The 26,046-nt window shown below is 34.0% G+C and overlaps 1 protein-coding gene across 1 annotated transcript in view; it reads left to right on the forward strand.

Moving 5' to 3' along the window:
- The window catches only part of LOC128550540 (E3 ubiquitin-protein ligase RNF213-like), a 131,723-nt gene that overhangs the window by 95,766 nt on the left and 9,911 nt on the right, over positions 1 to 26,046 (forward strand). The window contains exons 43-53 of the mRNA XM_053529773.1: positions 675 to 794; positions 3,238 to 3,369; positions 7,274 to 7,434; positions 8,025 to 8,247; positions 9,047 to 9,223; positions 14,436 to 14,498; positions 14,995 to 15,104; positions 15,885 to 16,013; positions 16,436 to 16,598; positions 19,743 to 19,807; positions 21,235 to 21,373. Of these exons, the coding sequence (XP_053385748.1) occupies positions 675 to 794; positions 3,238 to 3,369; positions 7,274 to 7,434; positions 8,025 to 8,247; positions 9,047 to 9,223; positions 14,436 to 14,498; positions 14,995 to 15,104; positions 15,885 to 16,013; positions 16,436 to 16,598; positions 19,743 to 19,807; positions 21,235 to 21,373 (1,482 nt within the window). The remainder of the gene's footprint in view (positions 1 to 674; positions 795 to 3,237; positions 3,370 to 7,273; positions 7,435 to 8,024; positions 8,248 to 9,046; positions 9,224 to 14,435; positions 14,499 to 14,994; positions 15,105 to 15,884; positions 16,014 to 16,435; positions 16,599 to 19,742; positions 19,808 to 21,234; positions 21,374 to 26,046) is intronic.

Here is a 26,046-nt window from a genome sequence, read left to right on the forward strand (position 1 = left end):
TATGTAAATTTAATTTTAATTTTTGATTATAAATGTAACTCTCAAGATGAGCAACTGCATAGACACAAAAATAATATATATACACATTTGTATGTACATAACTATATGTGATCCATCACACAACGTGTATTTTCTAAACAGCTGTTTCAGTTTAATTGAAAATATTTTAGAATGCTGAAGAAGTTCTCATTTTTAAGATCTTAATAATCACCAGATAGACTACCTTTTTTATAAAAAAGAAGTTGAATTCAAAATATTTTTTTCTGTGAAAAACGAACTATTATAAGTCGTATAGCCAGTTTTCTACGTGACTTCAGTGTTCAAAAAGAGAATATTTGACATTCTCTATCAAGAATAGACCCGTTTACAGACAAGAAACATTATTGTATTTGGTAATTTGAGACAGCTTTTGTAACTTCAGTTTTGAGAAACATTATTGGAGTGACTGGTATTTAAAGCAAATACTATCCATAGTAGTTTCTTTTAAGTTGTACAAAGGCATTCATAATTTCTTGGTACAGATGTTTTCCGAAACATTCTAGATAACTTTGTAAAATATTTTAACTAAATCGGTTTTGTCAAATTGAGTCTCACTTCTTTTCTTGTATTGCATGCTAGTCAATTAAATCGTTATCATGTCAGTATCTGTGCTTTATATTGCTACGTAAATTTAGAATGGTGATATGAGCGCATCAGTGGTACGGAAGTATGGCAGGCTTAGATATGATGAACATTTACTGGATGTGATAAGCACCATTTTGACAGCATCGCAAGACTACATGAGAAACCTAAAGGTATTTCTTACATTTTGGCTACTTCAAAAATGACAAACATGCTATCACTTATCGCAAGTTTTTCAGTACAATAATTTCTGTTTTGGTCCGTTATATAGGCAGTGGAACTAAAATTCAAACTTCAAGTATGAACTGTCCATTTTAGATATATGTATAGTTTACTGCATCAAAGTACACAGACTGAAACAAATATCGTTTCCTGAAAAAGAATTTGGAAAAAATGTAGACAACTCCGCTAAGACTTTATGGTAGGCTTAGGTGGCTATTGACCTATACCTCATGCAAATTATGCACATTTTACCTCTAGGAAAAAAGCATGCATAATTGCCACAAGGATTAGAAATCTGAATAAAAAAAACTATGTAAAGATCAAATCATGTAATGCCCTGGGGAAAGTATGACATTTTCTGTGGTGCAATTTGTCAACAAACAGACGATTTTCTTTGAAAAAGTCACAGAATTTCAAAAGGTAAAAGCTGTTGAAAAGGCTACTGCTGGAAAGAGAGCAATCTCGTTTACTCACATATATGCGTCAAAGTATGGGAAAATATCTAGAACTATGAAAAATGAGATCAATTTCAGGACTGTTAGATGCATGACTGTCTTAATATGCATTGCATGTAAGATAGATAGGTTACTTTTATACTGCACTGATATATAATGGACAGGATTGGGATGAACAAACGGTGTTCACTAAACAATTTCACCATGTAAACAAATTGTTTCCCTTGGATAAAGATGGCATAGGGTAAGTCTCCATCCGTCGGACAGCCTCTTTGCTATTCATGGTTGATTTCATTTCCCTACTTATCTGTTCACAGTTTTCTTAAAAAGCACATAATATTTAACCGTCGAAATAGCGGAAATTTTGAAAAACATTTCTATTTCCATAGCATATTGCTCTCCAATAATATATACACACCCAAAAGACGATTTGACTTTTGAAGATTAACGTTTTTTAGCTCAGGTGAGCTTTTGTGACCGGCCATTGTCCGGCATCCGCCGTCGTCCGTCGTCCGTCAGCATTTGCCTTGTAAGCACTCTATATTTATAATCCTATCTTCACAAAACTTCAGAATGTTTGTCTTGATGACCTCAAGTCCAAGTTCGAATCTGGGTCATGTGGGGGTCAAAAGTAGGTCACCCGTCAAATCAAATGAAAAACTTGTTAACACTCTAGAGGCAACACTTACAACCACACCTTCACGAAACTTGGTCAGGGTGTTTATCTTTATGATCATCAGGCCTATTTAGAAACTTTGTCATGTGGGTTCAAAAACTAGGTCGTTAGGCCAGATGAAAGAAAAATCTTGTTAACACTTTAGAGACCATATTTTAAGTTTGAAACACATTAGAATCGGTCAGAATGTTTGTCTTGATGACCTCTAGAATCTTGGTTATTTGAGTCAAAAACTAGGTCACTCGATCAAAGCTTGTTAACACTCTAGAGGCAACATTTATGACCATGTCTCATGTTTATCTTGGTGACCGCTATGTCAAATTCATATCTTAATCATGTGGGTCTAAAACCTAAGTTATCTGAACAAATTTATGTAAGGTTCGAAACCGGGTCATATGGGGTCAAAAACTAGGTCTACCGGTCAAATAAAAGAAAAAGTTTGTTCATACTCTATTTAGAGGCCAAATTTATGTCCCTATCTTTATGAATCTTGGTCAGAATGTTAATCTTAAAAATCTCTAAACTAATTTTGAAACTTGGACATGTGGGGTAAATAACTAGGTCACCCGTTAAAAAAGCTATTTTACACCGTAAAAGCCACATTTTGAACCCTATCTTCATGAAACTAAGTCAAAATGTTTGACTTGATGATTCCACGGTCAAGTTTGAATCTAGATGATGTGAATTAAAAACCTAGGTTACACGCTCAAATCAAATTCAAAGCTTGTTAACACTCTAGAGCCCACACTTATGACCCTATTCTCATGAAACTCGACCAAATGTGTATCATGAAGATCCCTAGCCCAAGTTTATCAGATGTTAATTTTGATGATTTATAGGTCAATTTCGAATCTGGGTCATGTGGGGTCAAAAACTAGGTCTCGTGCTCAAATCGCATGAAAAGCTTTTAACACACTAGAGACCACATTTATAAACCTGTCTCCATGCAATTTTATCAGAAATTTTATCTTTATGATCTCTATGCAATGTTTGAAACTTGTGGAGTCATAAACTTGGTCACCCGGTCAAATCAAAGGGAAAATACCTGTTAAAACTCTAGAAGATATAGGCCCAATTACTCAGGTGAGCGATCCAAGGTCATCATGACCCTCTTGTTTTAATTTATCTCTGGAAGTTTTGACTTAAAGCTATGATTTATCTGTACAACGAATGTATCATATAATAGAAATGGCGCTTAAGTTCATACTAAAAGGTAACTGGATCAGTATATTTACGAAATTATACGGTTTATCACATTTTAAGGATGAGTGCAGTTTTGTCTCACTTCGAGACGTTGAGAGAACACTACAAGTGATGTGTTGGTTTTATAATAAGAGCAAGGGAAAAAGAACAATGTTTAACCTGGCGGAAAAGAAAATGCCACAACGATGGAAGGTATTTTCCTGTTACAGTTTTTGTTTGTCATCCGCTTACTGTATTTGCAAGTCCGGCGTAAGATCACTTTATTTGAGATACTAGTTGTCTCTATAGAAGAACGAAACAAACTAGTCAATCAGTTCCTTTGCATCTTTTGTTGCGGATTGGAGCTAAAAGAGCAATTGCATAACAATTACATACGATTTTAAAATCGACATATATGATAAGTTGCATAACAACTGATTACAATTTTAAAATGGACATATGATTGGTCAGCTTTATGCTCAGAGTGTTTTATAGGCTAAAAGTGAACACACTTGATAATTAGAACATGCATACAATAACATGTATCTTGTATAGTGAACAAAGGTAATGCAAAATAATACTGGTAAACCAATACTGACATTAATAATTGGCACATGTTGGAAAAATGGCAATACTGACAAATGTTACTTTTGATACTGATCTAGTTATTAGTGCATGTAAAACAGTAAAGATAAAAAGCAATAAAAATATTCTGGCATTAATCGAATATGTGTTTAAAGAATATTCGTTTTGTCAGGTCATATTGATATATCCCTACATTTTAGTGTTTACTGTTCCTTTTTGGCAGTTTCCGTCTTCTTTATTCTTATTGCACAACATAAATGAATGTACGTTAAATATTAATTACCAATTAACACTCGCATCCTGACCAATAAGTGTTAATAACATTTATTTATTATATATCAAACATATGAACTTGATTTTATTAATACATAAAGCGAACGTTCTCCTCAATCTTAAAATGTTATCTACATCATAAAATGAAAGGAATATGTATTCTCTAAAAACGTGATATGTTGGGCTTAAACTTCAAATAATTACCTATGAAAAGTGAAAAAAGCAAATCAATCAGTTTATTGACATATTTTATGGCAGATTGGAGCTTAGAGAGCGTCTCAACAAAAAAGCACCAAAACGAAAATAGGGTGCCTGACGACTTAGAGCATCTTTGCCAATCTGCTACATATACTTAATGTTTAATAAGTTTGTTTGTGAGTTTCTTCTATATTATACAATATCCGGATAACAGTTATACATTATTCCATACGTGTCTAGTGGCAGTAAAAACGTTCAGAATGTTGTACTTAACTTGAATCATATTAATACTGTTAGCACATTAAAAATATTCATTTAAAAGTTAATTTTAGAAGTGTTTTGTTGTATTTCAAATATTCTGAAAGTTTCATGTTTCACAGATAGAGTCGAAATTGCATTTTTCAAATTCGTGTGGTCTAACACAGAATAATGTGAATGAAAAAGTAAGAAAGATGATAAAAAAGTACAGATTTGTAAAGTAAGTAAAATTGCTGCAAAAGGGTTTCCTTTTAATGGAGTTAGCTTTAATAGCGACGTGGTAGCGTGTCAGTTTTAGGTTTGAGAGGTTCCCGGTTCGATTGCTAGTCAGGGCTGAAAGACTTGCAGTCTGTTATATTGGCATGACTGGCAATTAAATATGAATAGACACCCTAGAAGAGGTTTAATATTCAGGAATTTAAGGGCCAAGGAATAAAATTGGGTGGATGTAGGTAGAAGGGTAGATAAACAAGAGCTGTCTGACGACAGCGCTCCCGACTATTCGAAGAATTGATTGAAGAATGGGGTCAAAATATCAACACAGATATTCAGACAAAAAGAAAACAAACAGATAATACAAACAATATTCCTGTATTTGTGGATTTCGATAAGTCTTGCACTAAATGGCAATGTGTGAACCAATTTCAAAGTCCAAAAAGGGCCATAATTCAGCCAAAATAGTTGAGTTATGTACTCTTGTCTACAGATGGAAATCATGATGATAAACAAGTGTTCAAAGTTTAAAAGGCATATGTCAAATAGTTTTGACAAAACGTGGACTTGTATGAAAACAGAACAAATTTCTAAGTCGAAAACGGGCCATAATTCAGCCAAAATAAATGACAGAGTTATGTACTCTTTCTTACAGATAGAGACTGTTATACTGAACAAGTGATAACAGTTTCAAAGCCATATGTCAAACACTTTACACAAAATATGAACTGGTACGAAAAACTTACCCAAGATTTCTAAGTAGAAAGGGGCCCTAATTCAGCCAAAATCTTTGATGGAGTTATGTACATTTGCCTATAACTGGACATGGTTATGGTAAACAAGTGTTGAAAGTTTCAGAGCTTTATCTCAAAAGACTTTGTCAAAATATGAACTGGTATGAAAAACTTAAACAAGATTTCTAAGTAGAAAGGGGCCAAAATTCAGCCAAAATCCTTGATGGAGTTATGTACTCGTGATTATAACTGGACATGATGATGGTAAACAAGTGTTGAAAGTTAGTTTCAAAGCTTTATCTCAAAGGAGTTTGTCAAAATATGAACTGGTACGAAAAACTTAACCATGATTTCTAAGTCAAAAGCGGCCATTATTCAGCCAAAATCCTTGATGGAATTATAAGCTCTTGCCTATAATTGGCCATTGTGATTGTAAACAAGTGTTGAAAGTTTCAAAGCTTTAACTCAAAAGACTTCGTCAAAAAGTGGACTGGTACGAAAAACTTAACCAAGGTGTAACACCGGCGCCGTGGTGAGTAGGATAGCTCTACTTATTCTTCGAATAGTCGAGCTAAAAAGTAAAAGTTTAAGGTAGATTTGCCGGAAGCACAGAGCATTCCAAACACAACAAGACAACCATGTATCGCAAAGATGGCACGCAACAAAATCAAACTGTAGTGAAATGATATGGCAGAAGGATTGCTTCAAAAATCTAGCAAGAATTACATTTCAAGTATATGCAAAGTACATACATACATACTAACAGGCGCACGCACACTCAGTTACACACACGCACGTGAGCAGACAAACACAAAGCAAACAACCATGCAAGCTAGGAAAACAACACAGTGGTGCACGCCAAAGGATAGCCAGTCGCCAAAATGATGGTCGGAACATAACCTCACTTAAAGTGAGAGGAGCGTAAAAGCAAGGGGGTTGATGTGGAGTAGGGAAAGGGAAAGAAATGCTATCAACAAAAAAGACGAAATGAATACGAAACGGATACAAAACAAGTTAAAATATAGACAGCGCTTTAGTATGGCCAGTAATCAATATAAACGAAACAAGAATACACTTATACTTCCTTGCTATTGAGCTGGGTTTCATAGCGACATGGAGTGTCTGTCTTAGGTATAAGAAGTATGAACTGGTCAGATTCCCAGTTAGAGCAGAAATATGTTCAGTCTGTTACACTGATGTAACTGCTTAAAAAGTAACTGGTACGCGTATACATTGTACACTGACTTGACATAAACGTTTTGTTACAAAAAAAAGAGTAAATTTTAAAAACTTCGGTTTCTAATCTGTTCGACTAAAAGGGTCATGGATTTGATTGTAAATGTATTATTCATATAATTATTTATCTTGAATATTTATCCTATACCTGTAATGTCGTAACCCGCTTTCCGGTGAATCGTTTAACTTGTTTAAATTAAGAATAAGTACAATAGTTGATCCATTCTCAGGTTACAATAAAAATTAAGAAATACGTTTAAACACTAAGCCCTTTTGCCTTCACTCTCATTAGAATTATCATTACAACTGTAAAACAAAACAATACATATAATTTTCTGAATTTAAACACGTACACTTAAAAGGAAATGTATTGTGGAATATCAGGTTAATGTTATTATGGGTTTTGCTTTATAAAACAATCATTAAATTTAGCTTCAGTAAATGGGACAACTGTATATAAGTTTAGTATATTTAGTTTTAAGCAAAATAATAAATGGTCTATTCAATGTCATTCAGTAACGGTATTTTTCTAAATTAATCAAATAAAAATATAAATACCGCTTAACATATATTACATATTCAGTGTATAACGTTTTACACCATGTATGCTATTTTTCCAGAGAATAACTGACGAAACAAGATCCTTGATACTTGCTCTTGGTGTTTGCTATCATGCCTCACTTACAACCAGAAATGATTACAGAAGACATATTGTGAAATATTTCAAAGAACCATGTGCGCTGGCAGGTGATTCTGATCGTTTTCTAGCCGAAATTGACTGGTAAAACTTAATCATTTGTCATAACATAGTTATTATGTATTTCTGTCATTTCAAAGTATTTAAGTTTAGAGCAAATCAAGAGAAATATATACTGAGGTTGATGTTGAGGTTGATGCTATGCATTTGGATACTTTTCTTCAAGTGAACATCTTCTTGAAAAAATATACACTAGGTAAGTGTAATTTTCGAAAGAAATTACTGTGATTTTATAACATAATGCTTCAGCTGTCCGAATTCATTTTCAGAATATAAAGCTCTAAAAACTTTTTTCACAAAGGTTGTTCATGTGCAGTAAGCAATCTCAGACTAAGAAAACAAAACTCTGTATTATTATTTTATGCCTGTGAAAATAAGAATTACTTTCCCCATATCATAAGAGTCCCCTTTGCGAAAACATTTTTAGAGAACACAAACAGAGCTCTTAATTCATAAGATGTTTAATCTCAGTAATTACAAGAGTAAACTTTTTATTAAGATTTTTTAACAAGACACGTTACTTGAGATGCTAACAATTATATGAAAATCCCTTTTAAAGCAATTGAAAATTTACCAAAAAATTATACTTTCATATTATATATCTTTATTTTAAGTTTTGAAGAAGTTGTTCTGGATTCTCTTGAACTTGAAGAGAACATTGCTCGTAATCAGGCATTGAAAGAAAATGTGTTTATGATGGTAGTTTGTATAGAACTGAGAATACCACTGTTCTTGGTGGGAAAGCCTGGCAGTTCTAAATCTCTGGCTAAGATTATTGTTACAGACGCTATGCAAGGAAGAGCAGCAAAAAGCCAAATGTTTAAAGAGCTGAAACAGGTGATTTTGTAATAGATTAACTAAAATGTATCTTGAATTGTTTTATCTGCCGGACAGTCTGTTCGTCCGTGTGTCTGTCTCTCAGTCTAACACAGTGTCTTGACTAATTCATTCCTTAAAGTAAAAAAGGAAAATTGTTGGAAAGTGCTAGAGAAGAACGGCAAAAGTAGAAATCCTTCAGAAATTTCATGATACAAACGCAAGCAGACCCAAAACCATACCTAGCAAAAAATAAAATCAACTGTGTTTACTGTTGGACAGGCAAAATACTTTTAAAGGTCTGAGGCTAGTTGTTACATATCTTTTCTATGACAGCCTATATTTGTCTGGACAACATTTGCTGTTAATTCATATCAGGGAGGCTTTGTACTTATTCTACTCTCGAATACCATTTAAAGTTCAGGATATAATATAATGAATCTTTGTTTGATAATTGATTTTTAGAATGTTCAAACTACTTCTAGAAAACTGCAGGTATGATAATAAACTTGAACTAAACAAAACATGGAATTAGACCTTCAAAGAATTCAGCAACTTCCCGCATCCCACATTAAAACCCTAAAGCAGTGGATGTATGAATGTATGTTGCCTGAAAATATTAACAAAACTTATTCAATAGTAACACAAAGAAACAACGATTTTAAAGTCTTGGCAATTTTGGATTGATCTGTTTCATATTCCGATATTGACCGATAATGTATGAACATTATAAAAGAAGTGTACGCATAGATTCTACTACCTCTTATAAATCAAACTTGATAGAACTAAACAATTTGTTACTTATGACGGTTTGAAATAGGTCCAGATGGTATCATTCCAATGCAGTCCACATTCTACAGCAGCTGGTATTGTTTCCGCCTTTCGACAGTGTGCGAATTTTCAAGAAAACTATCAAGAAAACTTAGACAAGTTCGTGTCCGTAGTTGTGTTAGATGAAATTGGTCTTGCGGAGGATAGCCAAAAGATGCCATTGAAGGTTTGATTACAGTTTTATTGTTGAATGTTGTGAATTGCAGTGGTGATATAAAGAGGTGAAACATGTATAATATTTTTCTTGTTGCGCAGAACGAATTGAAGTTTTTGACCTAAAACAAAGTTTGTTTGATTTCAAAATAGACATAAACATACATTATTCGCATCAATAAATATGGAAGACAAAATTGAAAAATAAAAATATCACTTTTCATAGAGATAAATATTTATTCGCGTAAAATGAACAACATTTAACTAATGTATGTAATCATATATATAACATTTTTATTGTCTAGAGTAAACTTTGCTTATTTCAGGCTCATAACTAATTGGTGTCAAATTTTAAGGAGAAATCGTTTAAACGTTTGGAAAGAGATTCGTAGTTATTGTCTATTACAAATACTTATTTTGTAACACGGTATTACATTAAAGATGTCGAAACATTGCCTGATAGTGCGGTATTGTTCAAATAGAATTACTTCTGATTTTGTATAACGTCATGTCAGTTGTTATACGTAGTAAGCAGCGGAAAGGGTTACTGGTTATAATGAAACCATTTTACTATACAGCGTGAACAAAGATGAATAACTAATATACCTGTTGAGCGAATATTCAACGTAGTAAAAAACGTTAACTCTTTAAAATAAAGAAATAAACAGCCCAAATGCTTGTCTATTTCTCGCTGACCTGAGCGCAAGAGCTCATTTTGAGCTGTTTTAATCATCTTGCATTCATCGTCCTACGTCATCCGTCATCGTCAAATATTAGATTATTTATAATGTTAGTGATCTTAGTGGGTCTAATGGTTTACTTCCAACCCCCACGTCCGTCTGTCTTAAGAAATGTAAATATGTCCGTATGTAAATAACTGCCAGGTGAGGACATCTGTTCGTGTTTACCATTTAAATATTGGCATATTAATGAATCTAGTTCTCAATATTTACATTTGCATTAGTTTAAGACAAAATGCTTTCTAGTCCCTAGTCCTTACTCCTGATGTAGAGTATTTTTTGTCTTTTTTATGATCCAGATTGAAACATTCACCATTTACGTAATATGACAAGTTTAATTAACTTACAGCCTTAAAGGTAATTCTACACGTTTGTTAAACCGGAAGAAATGAAGTCTTAGCATACTGAAATTAAAATTTTTATAAAACAAATGACAATCCATGAGTTCATTAAACCGGCAATAAATGTTCCTTTTTAAAGGTTCAATAGTAAAGATATTGAAACATTCGATACATTAGATACATCCAATTAGTGTCATAAATTCAACTTGACATATACAGAATTTTTTAATCATGGACAAATATCTCAAAAATGATATCTCTCGAGGTAATCTTTAGGACATGCATTTATTTTTTTTTTTTATTTTATATTACATTATCTCGTGCGCACGACATCTTATCTCGAGCGCTCGACATCTTATCTCGTGCGCACGACATCTTTTCTCGAGCGCTCGACATCTTATCTCGTGCGCAAGAGATTTTTTCGACATTGTAACTCGAGCTTTTAAAAAAGGCGAAGGGAACAAAACTTAACAAGAAACATTTCTATTTTATATCTAACAGTAAGAAAAAGTATGTCAATGATTATTATCATTAAAAATATTCTTTGGTAAGAGCAGAATTTTTTAAAACTTCAATGAATGCATTAACCTACTAACGGTTTATACCCTAAGTAATTTCAATCTTATCAATTTAGGAAAACTTGTTTCTTATACAACATGTAAAATTTGGACTTAAAATATCCTTAATATAAGCATTAAAACTAGTCAAAAGTACAAAAACACTTTTAAAAACAAATCAATTTATTATTCTCCAATTTTTCCGCTACATTAGCCTTCTTCAGGGTTCAAAGTAAACTTAACAAAGGAAGTGACATCAACGTCAAACGTCGTCAATGACGACAACGTCAAAATATATCAAAGAGTTTGGTGTAAAAATCATAAGCAAGATCATAGTATGATACATAATTACTGGTAAAAATACAGTATAAGTAAAATGTTTAAGGGAAGGCACAAGTAAAATTTGATTATGGTTTCTATACACAACATCAATATATACGTATAAGGTATTTTTGAAAGGGATTAATACAGAATTTTTAGCTCATTCCTTGTGGAGAAACAGTGTCAGAAACAAAGTCTTTTCTAAGGATTAGTTACTCTATCGATTGCCAGAGAAGAGAAATCCCGGATAGTGTGTCCATGAGAATTAGAATGTTCAAAAACATTAGTAGTTGTTTCTGGATAATGATGTATATCAAATCTATGACTATTCATTCTTGAACATTGCTCATGTGTTTGTCCAACATACTGTTTCAAACATTTATTACAAGTAAATAACATCAGTTGAACTGCATGACAGATCATATCTTACATTGTAAAAAGATGAATTGGTAGTACTAGAAAATTATCTAAACAGTGTGTACAGCGACGTCTATAACATTTACTTACACTTACATGTAGTCTACCATTTCTGTCTTTCTTGCTCAGCTTAGAATAAATTAATACATCTTGCATATTCTTGAGTCTTTTGTTACTAACAGTAGTAGGTTTAAAGTTATATAATTGTGTAAGATTCCAATACAGGTTTATAACTTTACCAATATCAGGCATTTTAATTTTATGCAAAATATAGGAAAAATGGGTAGGAAAAAGTAGGGGGTAGAAACAACGGTGTGTGTGTTGCATAGGAAAGTGGAACAAGGATGAAATATTCAAAAGGGAATGCTACTTTCCTCAATCACAGTTACCCTACCAGACATACGCGTACAAAAGACGCACACACGCATACGCAAACGCACACACACACACACACACACACACACACCCACACACACACACACTTACATAGATACGCAGACAAGTAGGATATAACAACACTGTAGGGACCGCACGAGACACACAGACGCACAAGCACACACACACACACAAAATAGGCAGGAAAAAATCAACAATCGGCCTAAGGAATCTGGCAGCCAAAATTACGGTTGGCCCGATAACTTATATATAATAAAAGGGGAGGGGATGCCAAAGCAAGAGAGGGCAAATGCAAGGTGAAAGGATGGGAGGGGTGATAGGGGGAGTGAGGAGAAAGAGGAAAGAAACACTAACAACAAACAAGACAATGTACGTAACACAAGGTACAAGACGAACCGAAAACATGTTGAAAATAGGGGCACCGCCTTTGAACGGCCAGTAACCTATATTATACAGGAAATGGCTTTAAACGCATTTAGGGCATGCCAACCTCGCACACACCCTATGTTTAACAAGTTAGACAACGCAATGTAAATAAAACTATATCCCGCTGAAAAAGGGTCTATCTAACATAAGTGAAAAAATACTAGATCATATTCAGTAAAACATAAAAGTATGGTAAATCTAAAGTATAATTACACCAATGTACTCAACAACTTGTCCGAAGTCAGAGCACCAAGAGCATAGCTTTTAAGGGCACGGCTTAGACAGCTGCAATACAAAATTTCACTCGATCCGTCCGTTTTATCCAAGATTTAGGATAAAAGCATCAAGGAGTCTTACACTTTATTAGACGTCGCACCATCATATAGGTAAGCGAAAGCGTAGCAATTAACTGTAGATGGGTCAATCACCAAATATGCAATGTGCTTCTCGATTTTCGCATTTATCTTCTTTTGATAAACTTTTTAACACATTTCACAAATATACCGAATTTTATAAAATAAATTTATTTAGTATTCCGACCATTTTTTAAGTGTTTTAAAGTTAGTATTATATGCACGGAGGGGCACCTGGGGTCTTCCTCCACCATTAAAGCTGGAAAGTCGCCATATGACTTATCATGTGTCGGTGCGACGTTAAATGCAAACAAAAAAAAACGAAAAAAAATATTTTTAACTATTCGGACGATCTGTAGTAAAATTTAATGAAAGCTTTCTGTAGCTTATGCCAATTGTAACCCTACTGTAATATTTTTGGTGATACGAAGATTTCTATCATTACACTCCTCTAACTGTGAGCAAGCTCTTGCAAAATGAATAAGTTGTGAAATATATACACCGTACGATGTTACTCGAGGGACATCAAGGCAGGGGAGGTTGACAATTTCAAAATTAAAATCATCAATAATCTGTTTTGGTTAAAGAAAGATGACAACTCTAGATTCGTCTCTTTTATCATATATTTTAGTTTCTAGATTATTATTTAAAACTGTTAAATTTCAGTTGAAAATGACGCTTCTAAATTTGAAGTATTAGCTTTATTAACATGGTTAAGCTTTAACTTTTGGGTAAATGTGTTTCACCATTTCTGAAAAATATAGTTGTAGAAAATAAATCATAAAGATACCTCGAGGTTCCATAAAAAGCTTAGATTATTTCAAATTATGTCTCGGAAGACAAACTAAGTATGAACTCCCGTTCATGACAGTATCAGAATAAGTCAACAATGAGTGGGGCGCAGTTAGTCCCCATCGGGATACCAAATACTTGTCTGTAAGTTTTATTGCCAAATTTGATAAACATGTTATCTGGAAACCTAAGGGCTCAATGTAACCTTACTTAAAACAACATAAAGTCATGTTTTACTAGTTCATCAAAAACCTTCCTTGTCTAGTTTAGTTCTTTATTTCCTTTTCGTTGTAGATGAAAATCAAATCTAAAATAAACATAAACATTAAACCTTTTTGCACCTGTTTTAATTTGGAATAACTTTGACTTTACTGAATGGGATTTAATATAACGTAACACCAATAAAGGTAACTGAACTTAGCAGTCCAATACCTCATTTTATACACAATTATCTCCCTATTGCAATTGTATTTAATAACTCACATTTTCAGTTTTTGGGAAAATGACAGTAAATGCACAGAATGGAAATTTTATATAGCCAAGCTACCGAAGAATGTTATAAATGGAAATTAAAAGACACATTATCAAACGTCTGCCCAGGACAATGATGACGTTATCTGCCCTTTTGTACTTCTCTATTATAATTCTAAGACAATTAACTGAAAAGCACAAACAAATCTTTAAAGAATATTGATTCAATCATCTCCCAGATTGAACATGAAAGGTGCAGTGAGTAGTAATAAATGTTAATCACGACAGATATTACCTTTCTAACAAGGATTTTAGTAGGGCATATCTCGCGTTTAGTGTTAGGTCGAGTTTTGTATTATTAGATATTGAGCTACTTCCATATCTATCAATTCGGATGTTTATTTTGTAAAGGCTCTTCATCCACTGCTAGAAGATGGGTGTCAGGGAGATGAAGTGCCACAAGAATATATGAAGGTAATTATTGTGAAAACAAAATGCTGTTGTCTGATGAAGTCTTTACAATTAACTTAATGCGAAAGATGATACAAGTGTTATAACCCAAATGCCTTTTATATGATTTCTACCTACATGTACATGTATGTCATAGACGTATATCTTCATAAAAGGGAACATTCGTTAAGTATAAAGGTAAACATTCTACTTTATAAACTTATTTTATTTAAAGTGTCTGCAACCGTTTTCTTTGTTATAAATTATTTGGAGTGCTGTTTTAATCGTGATAGCTTTAAGATTATGACTGTTTTCACTTTGTCTGATAATTCCTGATTTTCAAAAAAAAAATAGGCAACACTATTGCAGTAATATGGGTAATGTAGAGCAAATTTAGTCTGATTTAATGTATCTTTTAATTGTATTGTGGTCTCCATACAGTATAAACTATGATGTAATGTAGTATTAGAGCTCTGATTCAATGCAGTCCTCGGACGCCTAACAAAATATTTCTTTAAAGGTTGCCTTCATTGGAATTTCCAATTGGAGTCTAGATCCTGCAAAAATGAATCGTGGTTTGTTTGTTCAAAGAGATGTTCCGGATGCAAAGGAATTACAGACGACTGCAAAGTAATCATTATATATATATATATATATATATATATATATATATATATATATATATATATATATATATATATATATATATATATATATGAAATTTCCTATTTTTAGGTTATCAAATACTACTGTGACAAAAATGATATATCAAATTTATCTTTATCAGCCACTAAGGAGGCAAATAGGTCACTTAGTCATTTTTCACTGTTTCTTATATGTGTAATAATTAGTAATTAGGTACGCACTTAATACGAAATATTTGCGCAGTAGTATATAAAAAAAGACTCTTTAAACTGTAAATACGTGTTTATTAATTAACTGGGTTTGAAAGTGACCCTCCAGGGAAACAGATAGGGTACAGGAGCTTCCGCGCCTGGCATAACAGTGAAACAGCAGTATACAGTTGGGAAAAACACGCACGCACGTATGTACTTAGCTATTACTTTCGAACGTAGAAGCTTATTCGTTGCTCAGACAGTAAGTCATACGTATGGCAATAGTTTTAGAAAGCCACAGATTTCTAGATTTTGATGTTGGAGGAAGACCCTAGCGCATTATTTTATCACGGGTGGACACGTGAGTAGAACCACCGGCCTTCTGTAAGCCAGCTGAATGGCTTCCTCATATTAAGAAGAAAACGCTCCGAGCGAAGCTTGGACCCACTAAGGTGAGGTAGGTGATTTTACGGTTATAATAGATGTAGTTGTATTTGTAAAACTGTTACTATGTTACATATAAAGTTTCAAAAAATCTTTCATCAGTTACTTTTGTACTGTATTTTTCAATTAGGGGAATATGTTCTTCAACAAAATTTCTGAATGACAACTTGATCACACCACTAGCATCTGCCTATCTGAAGGTATTTAAAAAGGCGTCTGAAGAAAAGCGTGAATTCTTTGGCCTTAGAGACTTCTACAGGTAATGTCAATCAATCAAATAATAACATTTATTCTTTTGACTACTATTAAATTAGCATTCAGTTTTCAAATATTTCTGAAATAATGTGCGCCTATAAGCATATACATTTTAAGTTATTTATAGCTAGTTATTTACAAATTATTTACGTACATGTAATAGACGTGGTACATGTAAAAGCAACATATATCTCACACTGTCAAAAAGATATAAGCATACGTTCGAATTTATTATAGTAGATATCCAAAAGGGAAAGCCAAGTTCTAAAAACGCAGCCTCCCAAATAGGCGCAGAGGTCATTCTTCTAAAACGGCAAATTACCTTGAATACTCTGCCAAAAGTAAAGTTTGTTCATACAGTTTATGTTACGAAATTCAAAACAAAGTTTAAATTTGTCAGTCTTATTTGATATGTGCCTTTTACAGTTTGATGAAGATGATTAACACATTAGTCAAGAGATCTAAAGAACACCATTACCCAACATATCGAAAGCTAAGATTTGCCGTTAGACGGAATTTTAGCGGCATTGAAACTTTTGATACATTTGACATATTCCGACAGGAGGTCAAAATTGTTCAAGATGAAACGGTAAGCAGCACTGTATGATGACATGTACTACTTTTACATCTTAAATTAAAGACAAGTTAATTATGTTATTTATCAATACTTAAAGCAGGCTGTACCTGTTGATTAAAGCGCGAATTATGTCCTTTTAAAGTTTATACGTCATGAAAACTTGTACGCACATATATTGTGCTAACCTGGGTACACCCTTGAGGCTTTTTCAAATCTAAAAGAAATAAAAATGAGCGTCTGAATATAGTTGATTTATTTTTATTAAAATACCCAAAATGATTAGAAATTCAAATATGCTTGTCTCTGTTAAAACACTCTTACGCTAGAATGACGTCATGTTAACGTGCGATGACGTCAAAGTTTTTTTTTTGCGACCAAGAAAGAGCGCTACTATATTTATCTACTGCTTTAGATTAAGGGCATATTAGAATCGAAATAATTTATTATACCAAACCCGTATTTTACACTCGGGCGGTAATAATTTGACCCTGTATACAAAATGATGTTTAGAAAATTCGTGTTTTATTAATGAAGAGGCCATACGTCCGCGAAATAATTCAGTGAACATTCCGGCGATGTATAACCTATAATGAATGTTTCAGTTTAAGTAAAACCGCTCTAGCTTTACATTTATTAGTCCCCTACTGGTTGAAAACCAGTTTCGGGGACTATAGGAATGCACTTTTCCGTCATTCCGTCCGTCCGTCCGTCTGTCCGTCCGTCCGTCCGTCCGTCCGCAATTTCGTGTCCGGTCCATAACTCTGGTCAACAGAGTTTTTTTCCTGTCCCGTCCATAACTCTGCCATCCATGAAGGGATTTTAATATTACTTGGCACAAATGTTCCCCATGATGAGACAACATGTCTTGCGCAAAGCCCAGACCCTTAGCTCAAAGGTCAAGGTCACAGTTGGAGGTCAGAGGTCAATAAGGTTTTTTCCCTGTCCGATCCAGAACTCTGTCATCCATCAAGGGATTACAATAATACTTGGCATAAATGTTTCCCATGATGAGACGACGTGTCATGCGCAACACCCAGTACCCTAGCTTAAAGGTCAAGGTCACACTTTGAGATCAAAGGTCAAGAGGATTTTTTTCCTGTCCGGTCTATAACTTTGTCATGCAAAGCAGGATTTAGCTATCAGTTGGCACAAATATTCCCCTGGATGAGACAACATGTCATGCGCAAGAACCAGGTCTAAGGTCAAGGTCATATTTAGAGGTCAAAGGTCAAATTCAAGAATGACTTTGTACGGAACATTTCTTCTTCATGCATGGAGGGATTTTGATGTAACTTGGACCAAATCTTCACCACCATGAGGCACCCTTGTTTTTAGAATTACGTCCCTTTGTTGTAAATAGATTTTATTGTAACTTTCTTATTACTGGCGGTAGAGAAAAATCGAGACCACTTTTCTGTGGTACAGCATGCATGTTACATCCAATTTTTAGGTGTATTTTGACCTATCTCTACCTGGTAAAGAGTTACTTGTGGACTTATATTATATAGATTTTTTTTTTTTTTTTTTTTTTTTTTTTTAAAGATTAATTTCCCTTTGTTGATACTATAAATAACTTACATGATAACATTTTTATAATCAACCAAAAAAATTTAATATGAAAACAACTGTAGGTTTTTATATATATAAATTTTAATCCAAGTGTTTTGTTATAACATATTGTATATATAGTACAATATTGTTTATACATCATTGACAGATATCAGTTCATTATGTTATACTGCAGTAGAGAAAATTAGGTGCCTTCCAGTAGGGGACTTTGTATTGCATGGCAATACTTCATTCACTTGTTCAATTCTAATATGCCCTTTATCTAAAACAGACGATAAAATATAGTATAACTTTTTATAGTCTCAGCAAAAATATTCTTGTCATCGTCCGTTAACGTGACGTGATTTTAGCGTTTGCGAGTTTAATCAGAAATAAACATATATGAATATTTTGTTTTACATGTTGCCTTTTATTTCTTTCAAATTTCGTTCTTTGAAAATGCGATGTGCTCTTATAGAATGTACGTGTTAACTTTGTTTTATACAGCATCAAATATAGTTTACTGGTAATAATTTTAAGGTCAGTCTAGGCGAGACAAACACTAACGATATGCCCGTACTGGCACAGCAATATTTTTCTAAATAGTTAGAAGGAAATCAGACAATAACTTTGCAGCGGAACAATAATATTAGGAGAAATATCTACAAAATAACTACCCTGTCTTAAGCAGACACCCAAGGGAAGCAGACAGTTTGGCCGCTTAAGCCAGGTGACCGCTGATCGGAAGTGCAGCCAGTACATGTTTTTTTCAAACTTCTGACCATTTAGCCTTTAGGCCCATTTCTTTTCGGTTTTCTATTATCATTTTTACCAGGATACATTGACGTGCATTTGCCTTCGCAATACGAATGGTCTTCTGAGCAATCTAAAACTCCGGCGTGTTTTATTTTTTTTACAACAAAAAATGTTACTGACAATTTTCCAACTTAAAAACAAGTTTGTTTATAATTTTCGCCATTTTAATAAGGGAAGCTACTCCCCGCGCTTACTGTCTACGCTAGATTCTACGATTGCCGTTACGTTCCGTAAAAGATCGAGTGGTTTATATTTCTTTCAAACACAATAAATTTTGTATAGATTTAATAGTATTTTGATGAAAGAAATATAATAAAAAAAATCACAATATTATGCTACTAATTAGATATCGAGTATTACCTTTAACCGAGATCAAACTGTGAACAACAAAATTGACAAGAGGTGACACGCTAATTGCCGATAATTACTGGCCATTTGATCTAACAAAAAGAGGATCACACCTTTGATTATCAGTTTTAATTGAGAAACTCATGTCATTTTAGCAATCATGTGTTTCTCAAAAATCGGGTATCTTCGGCGATTATCGCGTAAATATAATTGGTTTTGGAAGAAACATGGCCGCTGAAAGGGGTCAAATACGGCGGTCGGGAGGTAATTTCGGTGGCCGCTGGCCACGGACGGGAGGTTGCTGCTGAATAAAGTGATGAAATAGAGGAAAATCAGTCGGGGGCGTCATAAAATGACCGCTGAACGGAGGTGACCGCTGATTGGAGGTGACCGTTAGTACAGGTTAGACTGTATTTTATTAATTCATTTATTATTATATTTCAGGCGAAGCCTGGAGATCCAGATGATAGTTTTTCTGGACTTATCAAGTCTTGGTTAATGGACGAAGGGTGAGATAAGATATATATTTCTGAATTTTTAACGCACGAAAGGACGTATTATGTTATGGTCCTGGTGTCCGTCCGTCCGTCCGTTAGCAATTTCTTCTCCGCTCTGTAACTCTTGAACCCCTTGAAAGATTTCAAAGAAACTTGACACAAATGTTTACCATACCGAGACAACGTGCAGAGAGCATGTTTTGGATGTCTCATTTCAATGTCAAGGTCACACTTAGGGGTCAAAGGTCATATAAGTGTGTTTCGAGTCCGCTCTGTAACTCTTGAACTGCTTGGAGGATTTCAAAGAAATGTTCACCACACAGAGACGTGCAGAGCGCTTGTTTCGGATGACTAGCTTCAAGGTCAATGTCACACTTAGGAGTGAAAGGTCATATATGACTTTGCTGTATCCGTTAGTCGCTTTAAACTTAAACATAACATGCATTGAGAAACTCGATTAAAATTGAAAGAATATTTTGCAGATTTTTAAAATGTATAGTACAACTTGATTCTAATGACAACTAATTGAAACGACATTCGCACTGATCAGACACATTTTTGTGGTCCCAGCATTTTCATTATATCTTATTTGTAAACTCAAACAGACAAGAAACTTCTGCATTGCCTGTAAAGCAACTTCCGAATAAGTATTCCAAGTTGGTGATTACTTGAAATGTCTGAATTAGTGTCGAAAGTATGAATTTTAATATTGTAGAAAAGGTGGTTAAAATGGCTTTAGTTTATGAGTAATCGAGGTGTATAAATTGGATCAAAGTCAAAACCAAAAATAATAACACAAACGATAGAAAACATTCTTTTGATTCTTTTGTTTTTCTATCTCATTTTCCCCCACAGTTATGCTGGGATATTTTAATCTTGAGAAAAATATTATTCCAATAACTTATCCGTCACCATTATCAATAGCTCGTTAAAGATGATGTTCTTTCTTTTTTTTTTTTTTTTTCATAAACATCTGCAAAACGTAGCTGCATATATTTTAGTTATAGTGCCTAGATAATACACTTATTACACGGCATTAATGCCGGGTCTGAATTGGTAGCCCGTGTTCCAATATAGATAACCACGTAAGGAACGTCTTGTCGCTTAATGAGTTGTTTATTGTATATCTAAACAAAATTAGGATTTCTCGATTTTTTAATGAGTGAATATTACGGTATAACGTCGTAAACGATCTTTGTCAAGACGACATGGGCCAAACTAACGTCAAAAATGACGTCACTCATCCGTTGCGGACCAATAACCATTTTAATGCTTGCTCCCGGTCATTTTACCAGGGTAATAGGATTTTGTCAGTGCAATTTTGAACCATTTACACACTCAAGAAATATATAGAATAATAACTGTTCCCAGTTTTGCAGTAACTTATTTTGCTTTTTGAGGTTGAAAGTACAAGAAATGACGCAATTGTTTTATTACAGCGAAAGTCGGCATTTATTGCTGCTCACCGAAAACTACAGTGCTCTGCCAATGTTTGAACAACAATTTCTATCAAAGGCATCTATCAAACCGTTTGTCATATTTGGAAGTAGCTTTCGACGTGATCAAGAATACACCCAGGTATTTTTAATCACAATCTGATGTTATAGAGAGTTATGTCTTTCCCCCATATTGTTTTTGCCCCGTCCGTCCATCCTTCCGTCCCTTCTTCCGTCCGATCAATAACTAGAGAGTTATTTGACCCAGAACCTTCAAACTTCATAAGGTGGCAGGACTAGAGTAGACGACCCTATTGTATTTGGAGTCACTCCATCAAAGGTCAAGGTCACAGGTAACATCTGAACAGCTTGACACAGAATGTTGAAACTCCGTAAGATGATTAGGCATATAGATTAGAGAACCCCTATTGATCACATCTCTTTAAATCGGAATCGCCTGTCCCGTCGTTCGTCCCACAAGGCCCTCGCCTTGAGAACCCCGGTCGGGTGGCTCCTGGAGGGGAACACAGGTAACAGAGAAGATGACCCCTATTATGTTTGTGATTACTAGGTCAAAGGTCAAGGTCACCGGGGCCTGGACATGGAAAATCGTTTCTGATTAATAACTTCAGAACCACATGACCTAGAAAGTTGACACTTCATAGGATGATTAAACATGTAGAGAAGATGACCCTATTGCTTTTCGCGGTCACTTGATCAAAAGTCAAGGTCACAGAGACAAAAACATTGAAAATGGTTTCCAATCAATAACTTGACAACCATTTGACCATGAACCTTCAAACTTCATAGGATGATAGGACTTACAGGGAAACGACCCTAATCGTTTTTGAAGTCACTTCAGATAAGGTAAAGGTAACAGGGGCCTGAAGATAGAAACCTCTTTCCAGTCAATAACTTTGACCCAGAATGTTGAAACTTGATAGGATGATTAGACATGCAGAGTAGATGGTCTTGATTTTGAAGTCATTCGATCAGAGGCAAGGTCACAGGGGCCTGAACATGGAAAACCGTTTCCAATTCATAACTTGGGAACCACCAGACCATGAATGTTGAAACTTAGTGGGATAATTGGACATCCCACGTAGATGATCCCAATTGCAGCCAACCATCAGTGTCTCTTTGCCTTTCACTCCTCTTCCTTATCGACTTCTTGCTTATACGACTATACATTGGGGGAGACATGCGCTTTTCTACAAAAGCATCTTCTAGTTTGAATACACTAAACCGCACGCTCTTACTAGATTTTTATCAGTCAGCATTACAACGTATATGTACGTACAGAAAATATTTCAGTTTATACATGCAGATAGCACTTCCTGTGATGGCATATATTTTGACATTGGGCCAATGAAATTTTGTAGTCTTGAGAGCAATAGAGGTTAGACAGTTCTTAAGCATGTTTTAGTATAGACAATATGAGTCAGCCCATCATATATAATGAATTAGTATATATTATTGAAGAAGCATATAATGTTTGCGTAACAGGCGTAAAGGAGCATTTATACTTTCAAGAAAAAAATGAGTTTAAATTTGAAATGTACATACGTCTATAAATCCCTCAGCTTCTTTTCCAAAGAGAAGGTTTGAAAAAAAAGTCATAAACCAGCTTCTGTATAGTGTATAGGTAGCTGTCGGGATACTAAGAAATTATCTTGATAAAGCAAAGTTTTCCGAAAAGATTATCTCAACAGTAGTAGTTTCCTTTAAGGTTTAGGAGTATATCACCAAAACACAGACATTTTTGATAAACGAACAACATCGTAACCAATATTTTACCTGACCATTACATGTTCTGCCATACTGTCCCGTACTTAAAATATTCTGAAAAAGTTGTCCCCCTTTGAAAATGAATGCCATTTGTAAAAAATAATGAAAAAAAAACAATTGCTGAAAACTGTGTTCTACCTAGTTATGTGAAATTTAAACACTCGCACGCTATTGCAAATCCATCAAAACAAATATGTGTAACGGGTCTTTGAAAATAGTGAGTTTTTAAAGGCGTTTGACTGTCCGGAAGTGGGGCCACTTTAGGCAGTCCTTTTCCGGAATTCAATGTTTATATCAGTATACTGACACTTGTTTTGTAGTTTTTGTAATGATAGCGTGTATATTACTCTACAAAACAAGTGTCAGTATACTGACATAAACATTGAATTCCGGAAAAGGACTGCCTAAAGGGGCCCCACTTCCGGACTGTCAAACGACTTCAAAAACTCATTTTCAAGGAACTGTTAACATAATAGCACGCTCGGTGGACAAGATCAAACTGTACTTTGACATGATAACAAAACGTTTTAACATAATATCACGCTCTGTAGACAAGCCCACATGATACTTTGACATAATAACATAGCACTTAACATAATAAGACACTTTTTCGAAAAGTTAACACCACATTTTAACAAGATATCATAGAATTTTAACATAAAGACATGCTCGACAGGCAAGATTACATTGTACTTTGGCATGATAACATAACGTTTTAACATAATAACACGCTCTGTAGACAAGATCATATGGTACCTTGATACGATAACATAACATTTTAACACAATAAAACACTATTTTGACAAGTTAACACAACACTTTGACAAGAAGACATAGCTTATTAACATAATCGCACGATCGGTAGACAAAAACAAACGATACTTTAACAAGGTATTATAAACTTTTAACATTATAACGACGTATTATGACGTAACAGCATAGCTTTTTGACATAATAAGGCACTGTTTCGACAAGTTAACACCACATTTTGACAAGATAACAAAGCTAATTGACATGAAAAGACACTGTTTCGACAGGTTAACACCAAACTTTGACATAATAACATAGCTTTTTGATATAATAAGACACTGTTTCGACAAGTCAACACCGCACTTTGACAGAATAACACGGCTTTTACATGATAACCTGAAATGTCCCGACAAAAGACAGCTTCGGCGTTACATAGATTTTGGTACAACCTTAGACAAGTTCGCCCGTTGATACCGCGTCATATGTGTTGGAATATATGTTACCTGTCTGTGTTATATTCATGCTTTCAATTTTCAATAGGGATTGTTGCACTTCTCTTGCATGTCATTATTGGTAACCTTGTATTGCATTGAAAATTGCATTTTGGATAATTATTTTATTTAAAAGAAATTATAAACTGTGTATTTATCCTAAAAAAAACGTGCACATGTGTTGGGTGAAATACTAAATTAAATTCTAATAACTATACTTTGGTGTCTGGTTATTACACTGTTTCTGCCGGATTCATCAGATTACATGACCTACACTTTTAACATATTTGACTGGAACATTAATAAGAAGAAATAAACTCAGTATGTGTTTATTTTAATGATAACATCATTCATACAGTAACAAAGCCGCCTTTTTTCATCATTAGATTAAAAATGATAAATGAATACTGAGATTCATTTACCCTTTTGTGTTTTGTTCATTACATATTTGAATGCTCATGACTCGCCATTCTTTGAATTTATAGAAGTAATCATTAAATACATGCAGTGCTTTATTACTATGAGTCAAATGTTATTTAAGGGTGATACCTGATTTTAAATTCCAAAATTTTGGACAAATCAAACAAAATCATACATCAATTCATTCACCCGTTTTCTCAATTTGTGAACAGGTGCCATCCGTAGTACATGTATTATGCACTCTTAAATGTTATCACCCGTAATTAGCTTTTGCTGAGCAACAATTCAAATAAGCTCAGCTGTCATTAAGGAAAGCATAGAAAGATGTTTAGTTTGTTACACCAGACACATAGTTATTGAACACACATACTTTTACCTTTTGTGCAATGGTTTCAGGGCATTTAGTGTAGGCACAATTAATGCTAAAAGGAGTCATCAGCTACATTACCTCTTTTGTTTTAAAAGACCCTGCAAATGTCATTTTTGCATGAACAATATGTTCAAAATACGCAATTATTAGTTTATCAGTTTATCAGTTTCAAATAGAACAAGTAATAACGTATGATATTTGCAAAGAAACTAGGATTGGTTAAAACTCAGAAGAAAAGCTTTACAGTTGTACAATTTACACTTTATAGCGGCAGTATAGTTTTCTTACCAGTAAACAGCTTTCGCTAGGTAGTAAGAGTTTTTCATAAGCAAAACATATTTCTTTAATTCCGCACGGTATTAGCATTCTATTATGTTAATATTGTTTATTAGTTCAAAACTTTCAAGAATATCCTTTAACTGTGATAATGCTTCTTTCAGTTTTGTAAGTTCATGTTGTCTTACTGTTTTCAGAATTTGTACACATAAGCACATTTTATCAGATAAAGTTTTGATTATAATAAAAAAATAAATGGGGTGATTAATCCATACTGATCTATCTAAAATATTTGTTTTTCATTTACCAATGTTTTTGTATTTTTTTTTCTTGTTTTTTTTCGATGCTATATGAAGCAATCAAAACTTTTATATCCTATAGATATTTTGGAATAAAGTTTATTGTACTAATGGTACTAAGAGTCTATTTATGACATTTTTCTCACAGACCAATATGAAATTTTGTTGGTAACGTACTTTAAAATTGCATTGACAATTTGATGACATTCATATACTTGTATAGTCATGTGTTTTTTATTCCCCTACCGGTGTTCCACCGTAGGGATCGAAAGGAATTTCATCAGTTCGTCTGTCCGTGCCTCCGTCCATTCATCTGTGCGTCCGCAAATCTGAATCCTGTAATTACTCAAACAGTATTCAACCCAGATTAATAAAACTTGGTATGTGAATAGAGAGCAATATGCAGATTATGCACGTACAT

This window comes from Mercenaria mercenaria, chromosome 18, assembly GCF_021730395.1.
Source record: "Mercenaria mercenaria strain notata chromosome 18, MADL_Memer_1, whole genome shotgun sequence".
NCBI lineage: Eukaryota > Metazoa > Mollusca > Bivalvia > Venerida > Veneridae > Mercenaria > Mercenaria mercenaria.